Raw genomic sequence first — 20198 nt, 5'->3', positions numbered from 1 at the left:
CCATGGATCAGAACGCCAACCTATAACTGGTACACACTGAGCTGGTATGTGAACAGGATTGGAGGATTTCACTAATATTTTTTCCAGCATTACTACAGCCTTCTATTCTATAATTAACATTGACAATTATTGATGTTTCCTTAATTAGACTGCAAAGATATAATTACGAGCCATAACAGGACACACAGATTGCACCCGTATGTCCTTAAAAGGACACTGCTGTGTCAACATAGACTGGGCTTGTGTTTGGTGTTTTATTTTCTATGAAAACGAGCAACAGCATGAATGCCGCAACCGTCACTAAATCACTCGAGTCAGACGATCTCGCTCCCCACAAGGCCAGGTCACACTGGGCTCATCTGAGCAGATCGATTTTCATCTGGCCGGCACTTCTGAGGCAAAGCTACATTTCGGAGATAAAACGCAGACGCTCTCCAGTCCTGTACGTAACACTCACGCTCCTCGAATGGCCCCAACCTACCCTGACCCCGGACTCATACCTTAGGGGGCGCAGGGACTAGGTGTCACAATATACCCACCCACTCCTTCCCTCCCTGTGCCAGGGGAACGAAGGCGAGCAAATGAGAGGCTCTTGCGGGTCATGAATATTTCACAGCAGCCTGGGAGAGACAGGGCATACCTGCTCAGCCAGGTAGAAGAGGGATGCATTTCTGTCCGGCATCTTTATCATTCCCAGACTCCCTGCCAAACGACACAGGTCACAGCCACAGCTGCTGCAATACTAGACCCAGCCACTGTCACTCACAAGACTGCGTGCCCAGGAACAAAGAGTTGAGCCGATTGGATTCTAGATTGTTTGTTCATTTCCTTTGCCTGTTTATGAGATGAAAGATATCTACTGTACCAGGGATGCAGATACTAGGCAAAGCTAAAAGCCAAGTTTTAGGATTGAATTTCAAATCAAAAGGACATCAAAAGACTATTTGTCACTCACGTCACACATGTCAATCTTATTTGCCACTCTATCAGAGCGTCTGCTCAGCAACAAAATCTAAGTGTAAATGTTTTTTAATTCATATTTTATATATGTAATTTATATATAACAATGATTATATGTTATATATGTTTGTCAAGACACTGTCAGCTAAACTGTAAAAGTGATAATTACACAGTAGATGGCTACACTATAAATAAATAACCCAGCAAATTAAATTCCCTTGCAGTAGTACTGTGTCATAGTGGTATCTGGATCACATGGGTGCAAATTACACTGTAGGAAAAATGAAATTTTGGGAAGTGTTTTTCTAAAGATGCCATTTGATGCACACACACACAAACACACCGCTCTCAGCATCCCCTTTGCCATTGTTTCATTCTCTAAAATATTGCTCTGTCTCTTCCATGGCCTTAGAGATAGGACTGAGAAAGGGCGTGCTTCAGATCCCCTAATGTGCAGGTGCCTCTGACCTCTGACCTCTCGCGTGCAATCAAAAACCACAGACAAATATGACATTCGGCGGGGCGTTTACACACAGCTGGTTGGAGGCTGCTTCTGTCACACGTCTTGGCTACGGTCTCGGTGGAGGGCATTTTGCATCAATGCAAATGTGACCCAAGTCCCTGCTCCTCTCACGCATGCGCTCACACCCTGGCGACACCGGACACCGCAAACAAAAGCCTCGTAGAGCAGGAGAGACCCGACTCAGCCGTCAGGCAGCTTCAGGCCTCCTGTCTCAGACAGACAGTGTGTCGCCCGGGCATTGGGGATTTAACATCGTTGTGTGTCAATCCTCTTTAAGGTCTGCATCATCCTCTCAGGCACTAATCCTGCCGTTTCTGCATCCAGTTCTTGTGTGTAAGGGCACTTATGATGGTTCTGTGAGACGCTAAGATTCAAACCCAGTGAAAGTGTTTAGTTGGATCACAAGTGTTATATGTGTTCATCAGCAATGCAGTGTTCCTCATGGGTTCACTTTGGGGCACATGTTCAATGCTCATGAGATGGGCTCACTGTGACCTCACATTGTCAGTATCCTTATTAAAAGCATTCCACTATGAGATGATATAATCCAGGGAGAGTATTTGATTGGACATGCCAAACATGTATAAATCTATGCTCTGAGTTCCTTATAATAAAACATTATGTACAATAAAACGTACAATTCTAAGGGCCTGAAAGTACTACTATGCACTGTGGCCTTCAGGCACAAAGATTGTCGTAAAACACAGAGCGATATTGCTGTAATAATATGCACATCACTTCCAAATGAGTGCAAACAGAGGAAGAAAAGAACGAAAAGAAGAATATGAAAATGGACGGATGTGATAGAAAAGGGCCATTTCTGGGGGTGAAGCTTTCAACTGACCGAGTTCTCGGGGGAGGGACTGAGGGGCAGGCTGGCGACACTGCTCGTGGGGGAGTCCACATAGTCTGGTGGGGGCAGCAACACGTCCGTCTGGTCCTCTACCTCTTCCTCTTCTGGCCCCTGCTCTGTGAGGTTGATAATGCTCTTGCTGTGCTCCGGCGTCCCCTCTCTGCAGGGAGGAGCAAAGACACCTTAAGTTCCTTTATGCCAGGTAAAAGGGCATTTTTACTGACAAACCTGCTGTGTTTTATACAGAGAGCTCCTTTAAGGTTACCAGATCGAACGCAAGACGCAAGACAACTATATCAGCCCTGATGCCAAGAACAGGGAGCTGTTTTGCGCATTGACTGTGAGTCTAAATGAGCTCTGGATCAATCGTGTTTCACTGATCTGGATTTGACCTTTTAGTAATGGAAGAGAGAGGCTTCAAGAACACAAAGATGGGCGGGGCTAGTATGGGATGTTCATCACTGACATGTGCAAATCAATCGCAAGGTTTGTTTTCCATCAGCTGACAGCTCTGCCCATTTTGAGGCACCTGAAGTCTCATTCTGCCATCACCACTCTGTCTTGACATCTCTTGACAGTCATCTGCATGAGATCCCTTTGTGGAACAAAAAAGCTCAGATAATTTGTTTGTGCTAATGATAAAAACATCATTTTTCCTTCATTTATTTTTGTTTATTTGTACCTCTTGAAAAATAATGATAACTAATGCCTTCAAGGTAATTAAATCTGATTAGTTGCTTGCTTAAAATTGAGACAGCTGTGCTAAATCTGTTAGTGGGCAAGACACGAATGAAAATATAAACAAGAATAAGCGTTCCTTTGATCTTTCTAGTCACACACACACACACACACACACACACACAAACACACACACATCCAAGCCTTCAATACATAAATTTTACAAAAGGACATTTTGCAGATAACTATAAAAATGTGTAAAATATGGATGTAGATATTGTTAGCTGCTCAATCACGTTGCATTATCTGAGTCCATCTGGAAGGAAAACCAGCATACAGACCAGGAAATGGCAGTAAAGACAAAAACTCCTGGAAAGCTTGGGTATGGAAAGGAACCCAGTGAAAAGCAGGGTTGGCTTTGTGAGGGGCCCGTGTTACCTGCTGTTTGCTGCTGGTTCTGTGTACAAACGGCAGTAGGACGATGGAAACCAGCCTCTCCTGGAACACAGAGAAACACAGTGTGATTACTTTGAGGAAACACACTGCCACTCCCTGCTGCTCTGGCCTTACAGGTGTTAGCTTGCAGGGATAATGATATCCCTTTTCCAGCACCATGCCCATGATTCTCTTCAGCAGGGGCCTGAGAAACCCTGATTTCAGCCATATGCTGGTGGCCACTGCTGAGCTATGGATAAGAGAGACAGACAACAACTGGCCTCAAGTTAAAACCCAAATTCCAATCTCTTCGCTGTAAATAAAATTATTTAAATGTGAAAAGCACAAAGATGCTGTAAAGTTATACAGCATTAAGACACTGTTAAGTGAATAGGAATAAGCTGCTTTTGATGGCTATCAGGGTACACACCCATGAGCTGCTACTGCAACACCCCCTGTGTGAGTGTGTGTGAGAGAGAGTGTGTGTGTGTGTGTGTGTGCGTGTGCGCACGTGCGTGTACGAGAGACTCTTACCTTTGTTCTCTTTGCTCTCATACTTGGTGCTCTGTGTGTATAAGTGTGTGTGTGTGTGTGTGTAGGTTTGTACAGGTGTGTGTGTGTAGGTGTGTGTATGGAATGGGGGTTGTTCAGGTATATATCTGTCGCACTTAGAAAATGTATAAGATTATGCACAGAGGACTAATAAATATGAATCAAGGAAGCCTATTAGTTCATGTTCAGCCATAACACAACACATTGCCTCACTTTCAACATTTGCATGAGCCAAACACCTTTCTTTCAGCCACAGACACTGTACTAATACAATCAGATTTTCTGACATTGTTTGTTAAAGGAACTGCCAACTCAGTGTAACCACTCTTTTCAGGAGAGGATTGCCCAACATCTCTCAGGCCAAAATGAAACCCTTTAATACGTCTGTCGATGTGGATATATTAAAGGATAATGTGGGGACATCCTCCACTGACCATGGATTTACAGGCTGTTACCAGACACAGATATGCAAGCAATCCAAAGTACTTGTCTTTGGAGCAAAGCACTTTGTGTAATTATTTCAGGCTAAATGGACATGAAATGTAATGACCAGCCATCTACTTATTGCATTACATTACATTCTGCTTAGCAGACTCTCTGATCCAGAGCGACTTACCTCATTTATCCATTTATACAGCTGGATATTTATTGAGGCAGCTCAAGTTAAGTACCTTCACCAGGGATACAACAGCAGTAGCCTACTGGGGAGCTGAACCCACAAACTTTGGGTTAGGAGCCCCGCTCCATTCCACTATACTGCTTATTGTTAGAATTAATAGTTGTGCTCCAAATTGCCCTCTGAAAATATATGAGTTATAAAATAAAATGACAACATTAGCAACGTAATGGCCTACTAATGACAATGATAATAACAATAATCATCATTATTTATATACATAATTGATTAATTCCATGACAAACATATCAATGAATTGAAAGCATGAGCATGCACATCAGCGATGAGTGCCCAAACAAGTGTCATTTGACCGCAAACTCAGCTTTAACAGGATTGGGTGAGATATGCAGATAACTACGCTGCCCTACGCGGGCTACACATCCTTGTTCCGGATTCCATCCAACCAATAGCCAAAACAGTAATAAACTACGAGGAAAATTACCTGAAACTCAACATGTAAATACGTTGGTCTGTTTCTTTTCCTGGTACTATTGTTATTGTAATACATCTGATTAAACCCTTTAAAAGAAACACTATTTTCTGCTTTCCTGCTGCATTATCTGATTACGTCTGACTTGTGAGAAACCAGGGATGACGAAAGACTTGGGACCTGCAACAATAAGGCAGGTGTACATACACACTGTGTTCTTCCCTCTCTGGCTGTACAGCAATTAACCCCCTCCACCACACCCTCCTCCCCCCCGAAACTGGAGCAGCAGCTACCAGGCATGCCATGTTTGGCATTTCAAATATGCACAGCAAATCTTTCACAGGTATATTGGGAAAAAAATAAATAATGAAAATGAACACACAGATGTAAAAACAGGTGTTTCCACCTCTGCTATTTAAAAAATGCCCTGGTGAGTTATGTAAATAGATGTTGTGGGATTTCTTCATCTGAAAAGTATTTTAAACAGCTGGAGGGATGAGGGTGTCTGTGAGGTGTTCTGTCTGTGAGACATGTATCTGTGGGATAGGGCTGCCTGTGGGGAATGGTTCTGTGGAATAGCTCTGTCTGTGGGCATGTACTGTCTTACAGTTATGGTTCTTTCTGTGACTATCTGTAGGTGGGGTTCTGTCTGTGACATGCTGCCTGTGAGGACTTAGCCCCTGTAAGGAATGGTTCCATCTGTGACTTACTGTCTGTGAGAACTGGCTCTGTCTATGACTTACATCTGTGAGGAATAGTTCTGTCTGTGACTTAATGTCTGTGAGGAATGGCTCTGTCTGTAACTTACTGTCTAGTCCTGTCCAGCTCTCCATACAGCCAGCCATCCCGCTCATCAGGGATGAGTAGGGTGAGAATATCTCCCTCGTCAAAGCTTAGCAGGGTGTTGTTGTTCCCAGCCGTGTGGGGGAAGATGGTGCGGACCTTGGGCTTCTTGACCGTGTTCAGCCCCGAAGAGACAGAAACAGACCTGGACATACCGCTCTCCTCGTTGCTGCTGTGATCTGCAATGGATCCGTTTGGATGTGCAACCTCTGTCAACATGAAGCAAGCAATATAAGAGAAGGCCTAGCCAGCAGTCACCTAGCTGATGAAACCTTGCTCTCTGTCAGGAAAGCACTGAAGATAAAGGACAGCATCTTCTGCCGTATGGAAGGGCAGCGGTGTGGGGCTGGAGCTAGGACTAACACATGGAAACCTGGACAGATGGATGGGGGAACCTGCCTGAAGTGTGGTCAGCCATGACGGGGCTTGTGGGCACATCTTGGCTGAACATGCTGACCAGGGGGCTGCTGTGGGCTTTGAGGGGTGGGGCCGGGGGCGGGTTCACGGAGTCCGAATTGTTCTGGATGGCATGAGAAAAGAGAGAGAAGAACATTTAAAGTCTCTGTGCACCTTCGATCTGTGCCTTCTTTTTTTCTGGCTCACTCGTTCCCCCTATTCTTTCACTGCAGGAAAACCCCTGAGGATCAGTCTTCAAAAGATGGACCCTGTACATATTCTTACATGTATTACATTGCATTACAAGCAACATACTATTATATTACATTATAATATATTATTTGTATTACATTATATTATATTATGAACCATTTTTCCAATTTATCATCATTGTCACCCTCCTAATCATTGTCATCATTGTTATCATTATACGTCACCTATTCCTAAAATGGACTTACCCTAGAGTGTTGCCCGGTGGGGGGAGATGGTTGGGGGGTGACAGACACCGGGGTCTTCAGGCCTTCGATCATGGATACAATGCTTTCAGGCACACTGGTGGCATCACCACACTTGTCCTCCCAGTTGGACAGCTTCACACTCATCATCTCCTTAGCCTGCGACCCAAGGGAGCCAGATGATGTCAGTGAGGGACAAAAAAACACCAGCTTGGCCTTGCTGTTCTAAAGCTGGTCTAAATAGCCAAGTAACCTAACCTATAGAACAGCAATCCCAGACTTCACAAAGAACAAGCACAAATGCAAAAATCCCAGAGTCCCACCATGAGGGTAAATTCCCACATGTAACATGTGTTTCCACACATGTTCCCACAGGTAACATTATAGCTAGTGGGCTATTTTGCCATTCAGACTGGTCACAAGTTTGAGCTGCCTAAAAGAACACTACTACACTCTGTAATCAATCCAAGAACAGACATTTCTCTGAGGATTATATTTACTATTTTACTATTACTGTTTCTATACCAGTAGTCTGAAGCTCTGTGAAAAAATCCAATGCCTATCAAATCAGGCAATGATTGGTCAAATGGGTCTGCTTCACGCACAGCCATGAAAGGTCCGATATATGAACTTGTGACAATGACAGGGAGCCCACATGGACGGAACACATTGGTTTCATTCTGCCGGGGATAGGGATGGGTGGGTCAGCCAAGGGCCCTTCGTCACAACACCCTCAGCAAACTGCAGCTTGCTCAGGCACTATGGTATGTTCAGGCAGCATCAGGGGCATGTGCCTATCCTCCCTTTGGCAACTTCCTCCTGGTGCACTGTGGGAACTGTAGTGTGGAAACTAGTTGCAACAGGCACGCATATGTACCAGTGTATTGGATTGGCCCTGCCCTCTGCTCTAGCATGACTGCAGAGGTTGCTGCAGTGGGACGAGTGTCACACACAACTGGCAACTATGAAAAGTTGCACAAAAAAGGAAAAAAGTAAAGTATGCATAAAAATTGAACTTGGTGCATCTGGCATGGTGCATTGTGCACTGCATGGCTGCTACACCCATTGCACCCATGGCCTTTCCACCCTACTGGAAATGAAGACAAGCATGACAAAGTATCCTCAATAGCGCATTTGTTGCAGAAGGCACATAAGAGCATTCTGGTCAAAAATTTACCATTGCAGTTATCTTACCCACACCTCCAAACACACAACACTGTCCAAGCAGCACAACCACACATACTGATATGTGTAGTAATGCCATTAAGTTTTGCATCACGTTAACCATGCTCTTTGTGACTTCCCTGTGACAGTATCCTGTGGTACTTGCACTGATCGATATGTTAGCGATGCTACACTTTTACCCTTTTGAAACTACTTCCTTCTTGTGTGCTGGTTTGTTTTCTGTTATCAGGCCACCCATATGCAAATGGAGCATTGGCACATATGTCACCTTGTCATGGAAGGCAGCAATCTGATAGGAAAATCCACAGTGCTTGTCCACCAGGAAGCAGAACCTCCTCTTCTCCTCAACCAGGGCCTCCCGGCAGCCCTCGGCGACGAACTTCTGCATCTCCACTTGCCGGGATGAGAGTGTCTCAAGGTACTATGAGGGACCAAGCAGAATATCTCATGTCAAGCATCTGGCAACAAGGCATTGTGAAGCACACATTCATATAGTCTCATCTAATGCATCTGGCCACTTGCCACTGTGAGAGAACCAATCAAATGGTCATATCTAATGCATCTGCTGTTTCAAAGGAATCAATCATCAGACAGTCCCATCTTATGCAGTATACAAAAATAAGCACTTTAAATGGAGATAATAACATAATCTCCTACAGATTGTGACATATTTTAGAGGACCCAATGAGAATGTCTAATTTTCTGAAGCTATTAGCAAAGCACTGCAAAGGAACAAATGACAGTCTCATCTTACACAGCTGAATATATAAGACCATATGATTGTATTGTTTTATCTCCTGCAGCTGACAATTTTATTTACAGGTGGAATATGACTGCAATCTGAGAGTGATTTGTGTACAGATATAGCCATATACCTATAAACCTAAATTAGGTGCATTCAAAGGAATGGTGAAATCAAGGAACAGTGAACTCTGAGCTAAATAACTCTGTACTTCAGTTAAACATTTTACTCTGCATTTTCAGCCACTCTTGCTTTATGTGGCTTTATGCTAGCTTGTGTGTGAGCAAATAATGTTACCGGCTGTCCATAGACTGGATAAAATCTTCAAATCTATCTGCACTTTCCCCCAAGTGCACTTTGCATTGCAGTTTGTAGCCAAAGAGAAAGCTCACTGCCAAATGTGTGTATATATAATATTTTTTAAAAAACAAATAATAATTGCAAATAACAAAGGCACAAGATTCCCCCACTGAACATGTGTGCTTTAGAGAGAAGGAGCAACCAATGAGGGTGTTTAACCTGAATTATTTCAGAGAATATCATGCTGTATGAATGGATAACACGTTAAACAAATGCCACCTTGGATAAGCAAACAAATACAGCTATGAGTCATTTGGCCAGTGAAATACACATATTCAGCGCTAAATTTGCATTCCTGGGGCCTGGCTGGCTGGTTTGCATATATGGTCACGAAATGCAGTGTTCACACACTTAGAGGACCATACATATATTCCTCTAGAAAAGCAGTTTCAAACAGGAGCCTCTGCATTATTCTCAGTAATATCTCTAAGAATACAAACAAAATAAACTAATAAATCAAATTAAATTGGTATAAATAAGAAGCAAAAGAGTCTAAATTCATTAAAACAACAACAACAATAAAGAGTTTGTCACAGCAAATCACTTGTCTCTACTCTATCTCTGGTTAAAAATAAACTGCAACCCTTTTCGTGGCTTTATTAAAATTTGAAATCCTTACAATCCGGAGTGCATATTTTCCCATATACTTTACATGACAGAACGCCACACCTTTTCATACAATGCAAGGAAGCAAATTTGAGTTTATGATCACATGGGAAATCTGAAACATGCAGACCAGACCAGGGAAAAATCTCATTTACGGTTCAGGCGATGCCATTTGTGGCGGCCAACAGCTATACTCCAGTTTCCTCCGATTCTTTCAGCGCCTGATTGATTGGATGGTGAAAACACGCTACGCCGACGTAAACACCTTTTTATCTCCCCTGCCCAGGTGTAGCATTCAAGAGGGGAAAAAACAACAATCCATGCGGCGTTATGGGAAGAGCCGGTGCTTGCGCTTCGCTATAAGGGCCTTGAGGGATTGTTAGGGGCCAGGCTGAGCGTTCGACGTCTTAATCAATTCTACATTTCTAACGCCAAGTCGCCAACTCGTTCAGTGAAGGTTCCTGTTCCGGAGGACAGATTTCACGCTCATACTTGTATAATCGCCGCTGTGGCTAGCAATCCCCAGAAGACGTGCAAGGCAGCCCCGTACGTACAGCAGGACCAGCTGACCAGCCACTGTCGTAAGCATCGTAGGTTTTCCATGTCGTGATAGGACTCGCCCGTTCATCACTCATCGCGAAGAGATGAGACAGGTTTGCTCAGATTAGATTAGTTTCAATTTTACTTTTTTTTTTTTTTTTTTTTTTTTTACACCGTACCGTTGAAGCATTTTCTCACTGTCTCGACGCATGACATTTAGCAATCTTGCTGGCGGCCGACAGTCGATTAGAAGTCACGTTCACTTATGCACAGGGCCTTCAATAAACGTTAAAAAGCTCAAAATAGAACGACCTTTAGACTCACATTCATCCTTTCCCACGTGAGCACCGTTAAAGCTGATCGTACGACCACGAATTTCGAACGTACCCAGAATTTAAGTGGCAGGCGCGGTGAAGTTCATAAACATACAAAGACTATGCTTATCTCCTCTTCAAACTAGCGAAGACATCTTACAGTCTGATAATAGATGTAAAATACTTTGGACGACTGTGTGATTTTGTTGTTACGGCGACTAACAAAGCGATTAATTTTTGAACAACCGAAAGAAACCAGTAAACGTTATTAGGTCCGAGGTGCAGTGCGCTTATATTTAATCGCAGAAAGATTCTGGGAGCAAGCTGAGGTGACACGAAAGTGTTCCGCCAAGATGTACTGAATGTCAGAATCTACGTGCCCAAATCATGCGTGAAAGATTATTTGATGACCCCTAATCATTATATCAGAGGGCTCGATAAACAACCTTTCAGAATCATGCACGAGAATTTCTGGATGACCTGGTGTAATTGGATAACCTGTCATAATGACTCATGATTGGATAACTTTTTTAATTATGATGGAAGCCTGAGAGATTATGCATTAAAACTTATTGGACGACATTTCAGATAAGCCTCCATGATTATGAGGGAACACATTTGTTATGTTTTTTTTTTTTTTTTAAATTCACAAACAATTCCGGACTTTGCTCATTAGTCCTCTACTCCGCTATGTGAAACTGTATCTCTGACTGACTGTGACACGTGACCCACAAAACAACTCAGGTTTCACCGTTAATTAGAGTGGCTCTGCTAGCTTCTTGCTTTTTAAACTGAGAACAAAGTACCCATACGGAAATTAACTAGATATATTGCAGATCTGCTTGAAATAGCATGCGTAGCAGAAATATAGTGCAAAAAATATAATACCAAAACATCAATAATTTAAACATTATCAATATATTGAATGAGATATATATATATATATATATATATATATATATATATATATATATATATATATATATATATATATATATACACACACACACACACACACTATAAGGACAAAAGTATTTGGCCACACCTGTTTTTCAGGGTTTGAGCTAGGCCCCTTATCTCCAGTGAAGGGCAATCTTAATGCTTCAGCATACCAAGACATTTTGGACAATGCTATGTTTCCAACTTTGTGGCAACAGGTTTGGGAAGGCCCTTTTCTATTCCAACATGACTGTGCCCCAGTGCACAAAGCAAGGACTATAAAGACATGGTTTGATGAGTTTGGTGTGGAAGAACTGACCTCAACCCCACTGAGCACCTTTGGGATGAACTGGAATGGAGATTGCGAGCCAGGCCTTCTCATCCAACATCAGTGCCTGATATATATATTTTATATATAAAATACATTCTCAGTATTCCATTATTTATATTGGTATGAAGCAGCATGTTCAGAGAAGTCACCTCCACAAAATATGCTGGCCTCTGTGTGTCTGTGTACATGCTTGTACATAAGACCAGGCATGCAGCACATTTTTCTCCCTTTCCCCATGCAGCTCTGTGGCAATCCCCACATTAATGCATGGAAGCAGCACCAGTATTTCAGCAAAATTATGAATGCAGACAAATGCATCCAAACCCTCTATGTTTCAGGGCATTCTCAATAGCGTGCCTGTAGTTTTCTAGTGGTCTGGACAATTCTGTGTAATTTTGCTAAAAGCCTCATATAGAATGTAATGATTTTATGGAAACACATGTGCAAGTTGAGGGATTTGTTAAACCAGTAAGAGCAGGCAGTTTTATTTAAGCTTCCTGCAAACAGCTTCCACCACAAATGGAAGCACATTGAGTGGAAAGAAGCTGCCAGATAGCTTGATAGCTGGTGTCTTTGTGTCTGTTTTGTGAAATGAATAATTAGTGAGTCCTTGAGCCCTGGCATAATTTTATTCTGTGTGTGTTTTGCAGAGTTTCAGTGCATTCCATTTCAAGTCAGTCAGTTCAGGGAGGTGTTTTGATTCATTTTCTTAACTGACTGAATTGAAATGCCACTGACCCTAGTTCTGGGCTATTGCCAACTGGATGCTTTATAGAGAACACATTCGATAGCACAAAAACATATGAACACAACGTATTTGACCACAAGAACAGGCATATGCATTTTGTTAAGAAACTGTCTGCACTGTTTACTTGCATATACATTCGTGAGAACTTTTCAAAGTGGGACAATTTTGAAATGAATGTTGTTGACTCATTTTGGTTTCAAAACTCACACCTATGAAAAAGGGTTTGAGGTGTCTGAAAGTCAACATTAATGGAGCCCTTGGAACTGAAAAGAGTGGTTGCTTTCTTATGAGGTGTGTGAGTGCGTGTGTGTGTGTGTGTGTGTGTTTGTTGGGGGGGGGGGGGGGGGGCGGCAGAAACTGGCTGTTCCTGTATTTCAGCATGCAGTGGGCTCCTGCCTCATGGCAGTCAGGGAGGACAGCTGTACCCATCCGAAAACATAACTCATGTTAAAACAAAGAGATTGAAATCCATTGAATTGGTGTAAATATATGTCAGACTAAATCACCTGTGCTACAAATATGTGTCAATCATTGCCTGTTCCCTCTGTGTGTGAATACATTGTAGCATGTGTTTTCAAATGCCACATAGCATGAAGCATTCCAGTATGTTCTCTTCTATGATAAATGAAGTGGCAATAATGAGTACATTTTGTAATACATGTGTTACATGTACGCTGTGATACAATGTGCTGTATTCGTTTCATCTGTGAATGATGGAGATGGTGTGCATGAGCGTGCGTGTGTGTGTGTGTGTGTGTGTGTGTGCGTGTGTGTGTGTGCGTGTGTGTAGGTCTGTGTGTAGATGTTTATATGTGAGTATGTGTGTGTCTGTGTAGGTGTGTATAGGTATGTGTGTGGCTCTCTCACCTCGCTCTCTCTGCTCTCATACTTGCTGCTGTTCTTCCCCTGGCTCTTCCTCCTCAGCTTCCTGAGGTCTGCCTGTGACTTCTCCAGGGAGTCCTGCTTTAGTTTGTGTTCCGTCTGGTACCTCTTAAACGTAGCCTATGGAAGGCAAGCACTGCGTGTCAATGCTGGGGAAACAGCCCTAACTGGTAATCCAGACTCGACCCCAGATGTCACAGACAGGAGGCCGAGGGAACTGATGGGTTAGTCAGAATCAGTTACAGATACATTTTAGTTTCTATTTCAGAGGGAAAAGGTCACCACCACCAGCTCTGTCTGTGAAGGATGTGTACATATGTAGTGTTGGGTTTGGTAGTGGGGTTGGGGTTGTGAGTGGGGTTAGGTTTGGGGATGGGTCTGGGGTTGGGTTTGGGAGTGGGGAGTGGGTTGAGGTTGGGAAGGGGTCGTGCATGCAAGAGTGGATAGACTGTACTCACATTCATATATTTGACATCCATGTCTGTCTTCTTCTCCAGCTCCATGATGATCTCTTTATGAAATCTTTTATACTGTAAAACATGAAAGGAGAAGAATGAAGAAGGAGGAGGGCGGGCTTTATACACCAGTTCTGTACTACAATCATGCAGAGCCAATACCCATCTGAAAAACAATCAATGTAATCATATGGGAGAATTTCTAATGATGTGCGAACATATGTAAACAGATTGTATCCAAGCATCCAAGGTCACAATTCAAACACACACTCAAAATAAGTGGTGATGAAAAAATGTAGTGAACAATCTAATATGTATGAATTTCTAAATAATATCTAATATCTAAATCTAATAAATAACTAACACTGACCCTAAAGCTGTAGGGGTCAAGTAAGTCCTTAAATAAACCCTTTCAGTTTCAACAGAATCACTAAACTGATGCTCCATGATGCTCCATTAAGACAATTCCATGTATATGAATCTAAAATCATTTTCAACAAAATACGTTCACCTTGAATTATATGCAGGTTGGCAGTGTAAATATAGATCCATAGATATCTGTCTGTCCATGTATCTATACAGCATCTATGTTTATATGCATATCTGTCTATATCTTCATCTAAATCTTTATGTTTCTATCTTGGTGTGTTTATATCTAAAGTCTATACATGCTTATGAATATGTGTATGTGGATATCTATATGTAAGGTACAGTATCTCAGAAGGTTTTGGTCACCCTGGCCTTGAAAGGGAGTCAGCGCTCTGGCTGTTGTGTAAGCTCGGGGGCTGTATTGTGAGCAATATAGCCGCTGCTGCTGTGGAATGACTCAACCCTGGAATGCAGGGATAGCCCACGGTTTAACGCTCCCGGCTATCCATCTCGATAGCTCGTTAGCGTGGGGGAGAGCCCCTTGCTCACAGCTATCTTCACATCATTTACCAGCACCTACTATATTTATTGTGTGTGTGTGTGTGTGTGTGTATTTTTGTTTTGGGATGGGAGGGTTCTTAATGTGCGGTCTCAAAAGATCTGAGAATTCTGCACACCCCCACACTTAGATATGTGATTTTCAGCACCTACTCAGAGAAAACCTCTCTGCCACCTCTAGAACAAAGCAGCACTTTTTTGAGTAAATTGTGAATTATAATAAGTCATGCCTGACTGCCTGAAGCTGCTTCACCATAAGAGAAGTTGCTGCAATATCTCTATGATGGTTGCTGATAAGGTTTTACTGCTGTATCGTGGAGTATCATGGCAACAGTGTCAAACACACACTGACACAAAGCGGATATATTGAGGTGGATGTGGACAATCCAAAGGAGCTTTTGTGGCCAGATCCAGGGAGTTTTGGGGGTTTCTGGAGCATGTACACCTTAGTCTCTTAGGAATGTTTACACAAAAGTTTCTTCTTAATGTTTGTCATACCATAGTGCCGAAAAAGCGGCTGAAACATGAAAAGAATAAGATGAACACGCCAACCGAGGTAACTTCTGTCTGCAAAAACTTTTGGAGTGCAATCTGGTGACTTTGTAGTGCTCGTCAAAGAACAAGGGGCACTGTTCATAGGAAACCAAACTGTTGTTTAAAAATAAGGGACAAAGGCACCGAATGGGATATGCGTTCTGACACTCACGCCAGTTTCTCCGGTTAAACGTTCACGGCATCGTGTATATATCTCGGTTATCTGGATGTCTGATGACAATGTAAACGTGTCTGAATGGAACTCCGTGTTCCCTGAATAACTCCCGCGGGTGGTTACAGTATATCAGCCGTTGCAAAGAGGCACCTGACAGTGAAAATGCAAACAGGCAGCCCCTGTTCCCCGGGCAACAGAGAAACTAGCTACAAGCTACGTATGGATTCACACAAAAGGAATGACAGTCATTTCCCGACAACATATGATTGAAAGTTCCCTGTGCAAAGCCGCTTCCTTGTCATTAATAATATCGTGAAGAAGAGTAGTAATACTGAAAGATTATACTATGGGGTAGTTTGTATCTTAAATATATGTTGTAGCTTCTCTCAGTGGGTCAGGATGTGAGTGTCCTCCCTGGTAGCAATATGGGTCAGTAGCCTACAATAACTTGCTAACACTGTTTACTTCCCAGATCGCTAGCATGCCTTAAGTCTGCATGCTAATGTTGCTGTCATTTGCTTATAGCATCAATGGCATGCTGTGAGTTGCGCTAACATGACTGTTGTGTGCTAGCACGCTGTGTATTTGTGCGCTAATGTGGCAATCATGCAGTGACTGCACATGTTAACATCGCTAGCATGCTGTTAAGATCGTTAGCATGCTAGCGTGCGGTAAGGGCACACTATGAGATTGCTGGCATACAGTGTATCTGTGCGCTAACATGCTGCGAGCGGTGAGTGTTGTGCTAACATCACTAACACTCTATGTAAGAACACTAACAGGTGAACCTGCGACATCACCAGCATCTCGGGGACTCTCGTAAACAGGGCATGCCCAGACCTGCCAGAATCATACAGCAGACGCATAAAATTACCAAGCAGGTGCATCCACTGTGTCCCCTGGCACTCCGGCCGCATCCAAATAAAAACCAAAAAGGGAGAAGGATACTAAAGGACTCTTTCTGTTCTGTTAAACACAGTCACTTCTGTCTCATAACGCATTTGCCCTGGTCTGTTTAAATTCTGTTTAATATCGGGTACTCCTTGATTTTTTTTTAGGTCGTATCGTATCGTATCGATCGTATCTCTCTGCCTTTTCCGTGTCACTCTGTTGGGTCCTATCGCCATTCTAGTTTGATTGCTCGCCACCAGTTCTCTGTGTTGTAAAGCCCTCTGTGACGATTGCGTTTAATTAAAAAGGATGTCAATTTGAACAATTAATTGGCAAGTAATCCCAAAGCTTTCTCTTAAATGTTTCACATTGTAGCTTTCTTGTGTTACAAAATTAAAATTACAAAACGGAGCTAAATTTAGTTACATCGATTTAAATTACTGACAATACACATTTAGGTTAGGTTGAGTGCAATGAGCAATAACGTTTATAACACAGACCTCATAAAAGCTGTGATGTGTCATGAGCATTTAATGTAATTTAAATCGATAAATGCCATCCTTGTTAATTAAACAATCTCACGCTGTAGCTTTCGCAAGCACACAAACTACAGACAATCTGCGCTGTTTCGCGAGCAGAATCATTTACTCCATTTACGCGATTGGTGTGAATTATTCTGTGAATTATTTGGTTTATTGTTAACCAAGGAAGATAAAGGGGAACAGGTTGAAAGTAATAATAAATTTAAAGGTAATGTTTCAGCCTCCCTTGTTTCCAGCTCACCAGCCGCCACTGCTGCTAGGCGCACGGTAAAGGCAGCCCTGGCGCGACCGCATCGCGACCTGTGTTCGTATTTGGTTTTGCGCGGCCGAGGGCGCTACGTGAAGAAGAATTCAGATCGTTCCCTAGAGTGTGTGTCGCTGTCTCTGAGAGGGGTGAGAGGGGTGAGAGAGGGGAGAGATGGGGTAGGAGGAGAGAAACAGAGAGAGAGAGAGGGAGCGAGGGAAAAGGCATGAAAGAAGGCGGAGTGTAGTTTGCATGGTGTTAAATAGCGAGATAATGATTGTGCCAATAGGGATCAATATGACAGCACTACTCATGTGCTTTGGGCGCTAACGTCGTTAGCATGCTGTGAGTTTGTACGTTAAAGACGCTAAAATGCTGTGAGGGTATTTGTGTAATATAAAAGCATAGCTAGCATGCTATGCGTTTATGTGCTGTCATGGCTAACGTGACCTCTGTGTATGGGTGCAAACATTGGTGACATGAGAGGCTGGGGTTACAGGGAGAGCTAAAGGATAAAACTGCTAGGAGGCAAGAGTGTGCCTTACATTCTCCTCCAGTTCAGTGTGAATTTTCTTGTGCACCTCGGAGATCTCCATCAGCACCACACCTGTTGCGGGGACAGTAAAAAAAAATAAATAAATAAAAATAAAAAAAACAGTGGGATGCTTCAAGAACATGTAGTTTTTTAACGGTGGTTTTCAACTATCTGGGAATGGGTTATTTTATGGAGAGGGGTTAGGTTAGACTGTAAATGAGAAAATGTGTGTCCAGACAACATGTGACACACTAGGACTGCTAACCCTCTTGTCATTGAGGGATTATTAGAATGCTACCAAAAATGAACATAGAGCATTGTATGTCTCTAATAGATGGGCTCTCCATTTCCTTGATACAAAGTGGCAAATATACAAATAACACCCCCCAGCAGGATGCCAGGGTATTATTGGCCTTTACCCACAATTCTTCTCTCTTACTTGCAGACTGCCAAGGCAAGGTGACCCATTATTGCCAAGCTGGAATAATGGAACTCCAGAATTTCTGGTGTTAGGGAAAACAAACTTGTTTTAATTCACCACGTTAAACTGTAGCTCCATGACTCCAGCAGACATTGGTCCATCTCAGGATGTGCTTTTATTAAAAATCCATATCGGACTCTGGAAGGACCTGAGGTCAAGTCCTCTTCCATCCCACCTCCCTAACATGAGTGGATAACGTCCTTCTGCTTGGTCAATGAAGTTTCACAACTGTTAGTTTTCTCTCATCACCATTTTCATTCATTTGTAGACCAAGTGTGAGTGAAACGAAAACGAAAGTTCTCCCTCCTCCCACGCCACAAACAATGCCTCCATCTGCCTGGACACGCTCTACATTTCCTTCTGAAATAATTGCTAATTACAGGTTTACTCTGAGAAGTGCCAGGCTACTTCCTCCTCCCTCTGTCCCATAAACACATCTACTTCTGCGAAACGTGGTGCAGCCATGCCTTGGCCACATGGAGTAGTATGTAGCCAACCGTACTTGGAGAGATCTGCCAGTAACACTGCCTTGCCTAAAGCTGGCTTTTAGTGGAAATGGCCTCATAAACATGGCCACCTTCAAGCACACGAGGACACATGAGTAGAAATGAGACATACTTCCACAGAGCTATAGTGGACTGGAGCAGAGTGGTGACATTTGAGGCGATTCCAGCACTCCGTTTGTCACTCAGACATTCCCACGAGCTCTTAAGGGGAGGGTTTACCTAGTGATACAGGTTTGTCACTGCCCTTTCCCCCTTCAGACTCTTCACTGCTCTCATTTACTGGATCTCTGACAGCAGAACCAAGGAAATAACCGGGTGCTCGAAAAAGCCGTTGAGATTACAGTAAAAGGTGTGGGATGAGCAACACTGTGGTATGCAAAAGTGCACACGTTTATTAGGTGTGATAAAGTGTGTGTGTGGGGGTGGTTAGGGGGGGAAATGAACAATCTTGTGATATTCAAGTGAACACATTTATATAGGGTTATAAATAGTGCAGTTTAACAAAGCTGCATGATAGTCTTTGACTCTAAGAGAACAGAGAAAAACTGGTACAAATCAAACACTGGTAAAATGACACAGGTACACTGGTAAAAATGAAATCGGAAATAGTTAAATTACTATGTCGAAATACATGGTGCATATCACAAAATAGTGATTATTGCCACTTTAATACTTTAAATGTCATTTTTCTACCAAAAAATATTACACTTTTTTCTTTCTAGCATTGCATAGAGCAAAGTCATATTGTTCACAAATAATGAATTTTATTAGAGGAAACTTTCACACAAAAACAAATTTTGCTCCAACTTTTTGGAAGTTCAATGGAAGCTTCTGAAATGGTATAGAGGAACCTGAATGATAGAAAGGGTAAAAAGTGGAGGAAATTCATTGGCAGCACCCATTAACACGGTTAAGGTCAGAGACTTCCTATGATGGCAAAACTCTGCATGTGTGTGCATGTGTGTAATTTCAGTCATTGCATGCTGTATACAGCAGATTCTGACATTCATTAAAAATGTATTCCTCTGCCTTCAGGTGTTATTTTAAAATTTTATCCCTTAATACTCTCCAAAAGGGTGCTTCACGGCCTTCTGCGCCCTGTCAGTGATGTGCTTTAACTTGAGAGTTTTGATGAGGGCACTATTTTGAGATGATAAAAAGGTGCACGATTAGCCTCTTTAAATGACTTCCATTTCCCTTGATAGCTTGAGCTGACGCAAAGCCTCTCTTCTCCTAATGAAAAGTGGACTGTAATCATGTTATTAAATTTCCTCCCGAACAGCAACAACAAGTCAACACAGCAAGTTGTTCGGTGTGCATTTGCTAAAAATACATCAGTTGACAAACTTTTAGAGCCTTTCCTGTCATGTTTCAAGATTTTTTGTAAAACATGTTGCACTATGATTGATGTCCTGACAGTCATTTTCCCTAAAAGCTGTTATTATGAAACATGCTTGTAC

At 42.6% G+C, this 20198-nt stretch overlaps 1 protein-coding gene across 2 annotated transcripts in view; it reads right to left on the bottom strand.

Annotated features, from left to right (window-relative positions):
- baiap2l1b (BAR/IMD domain containing adaptor protein 2 like 1b) overlaps positions 1-20198 on the bottom strand; it is a 42813-nt gene that overhangs the window by 2193 nt on the left and 20422 nt on the right. For both annotated transcript variants that reach the window (XM_036552933.1, XM_036552934.1), the window contains 9 exons: positions 17762-17823; positions 13907-13978; positions 13434-13568; positions 8255-8407; positions 6805-6960; positions 6350-6470; positions 5916-6159; positions 3453-3512; positions 2328-2496 (listed from right to left, as the gene is read on the bottom strand). In XM_036552933.1, the coding sequence (XP_036408826.1) occupies positions 2328-2496; positions 3453-3512; positions 5916-6159; positions 6350-6470; positions 6805-6960; positions 8255-8407; positions 13434-13568; positions 13907-13978; positions 17762-17823 (1172 nt within the window). The remainder of the gene's footprint in view (positions 1-2327; positions 2497-3452; positions 3513-5915; positions 6160-6349; positions 6471-6804; positions 6961-8254; positions 8408-13433; positions 13569-13906; positions 13979-17761; positions 17824-20198) is intronic.

Source organism: Megalops cyprinoides, chromosome 19, assembly GCF_013368585.1.
Source record: "Megalops cyprinoides isolate fMegCyp1 chromosome 19, fMegCyp1.pri, whole genome shotgun sequence".
In the NCBI taxonomy this organism is placed as follows: domain Eukaryota; kingdom Metazoa; phylum Chordata; class Actinopteri; order Elopiformes; family Megalopidae; genus Megalops; species Megalops cyprinoides.
The sequence above is the reverse complement of the archived record's forward strand: the minus strand, read 5'-3'. Positions and strand labels throughout refer to the sequence as shown.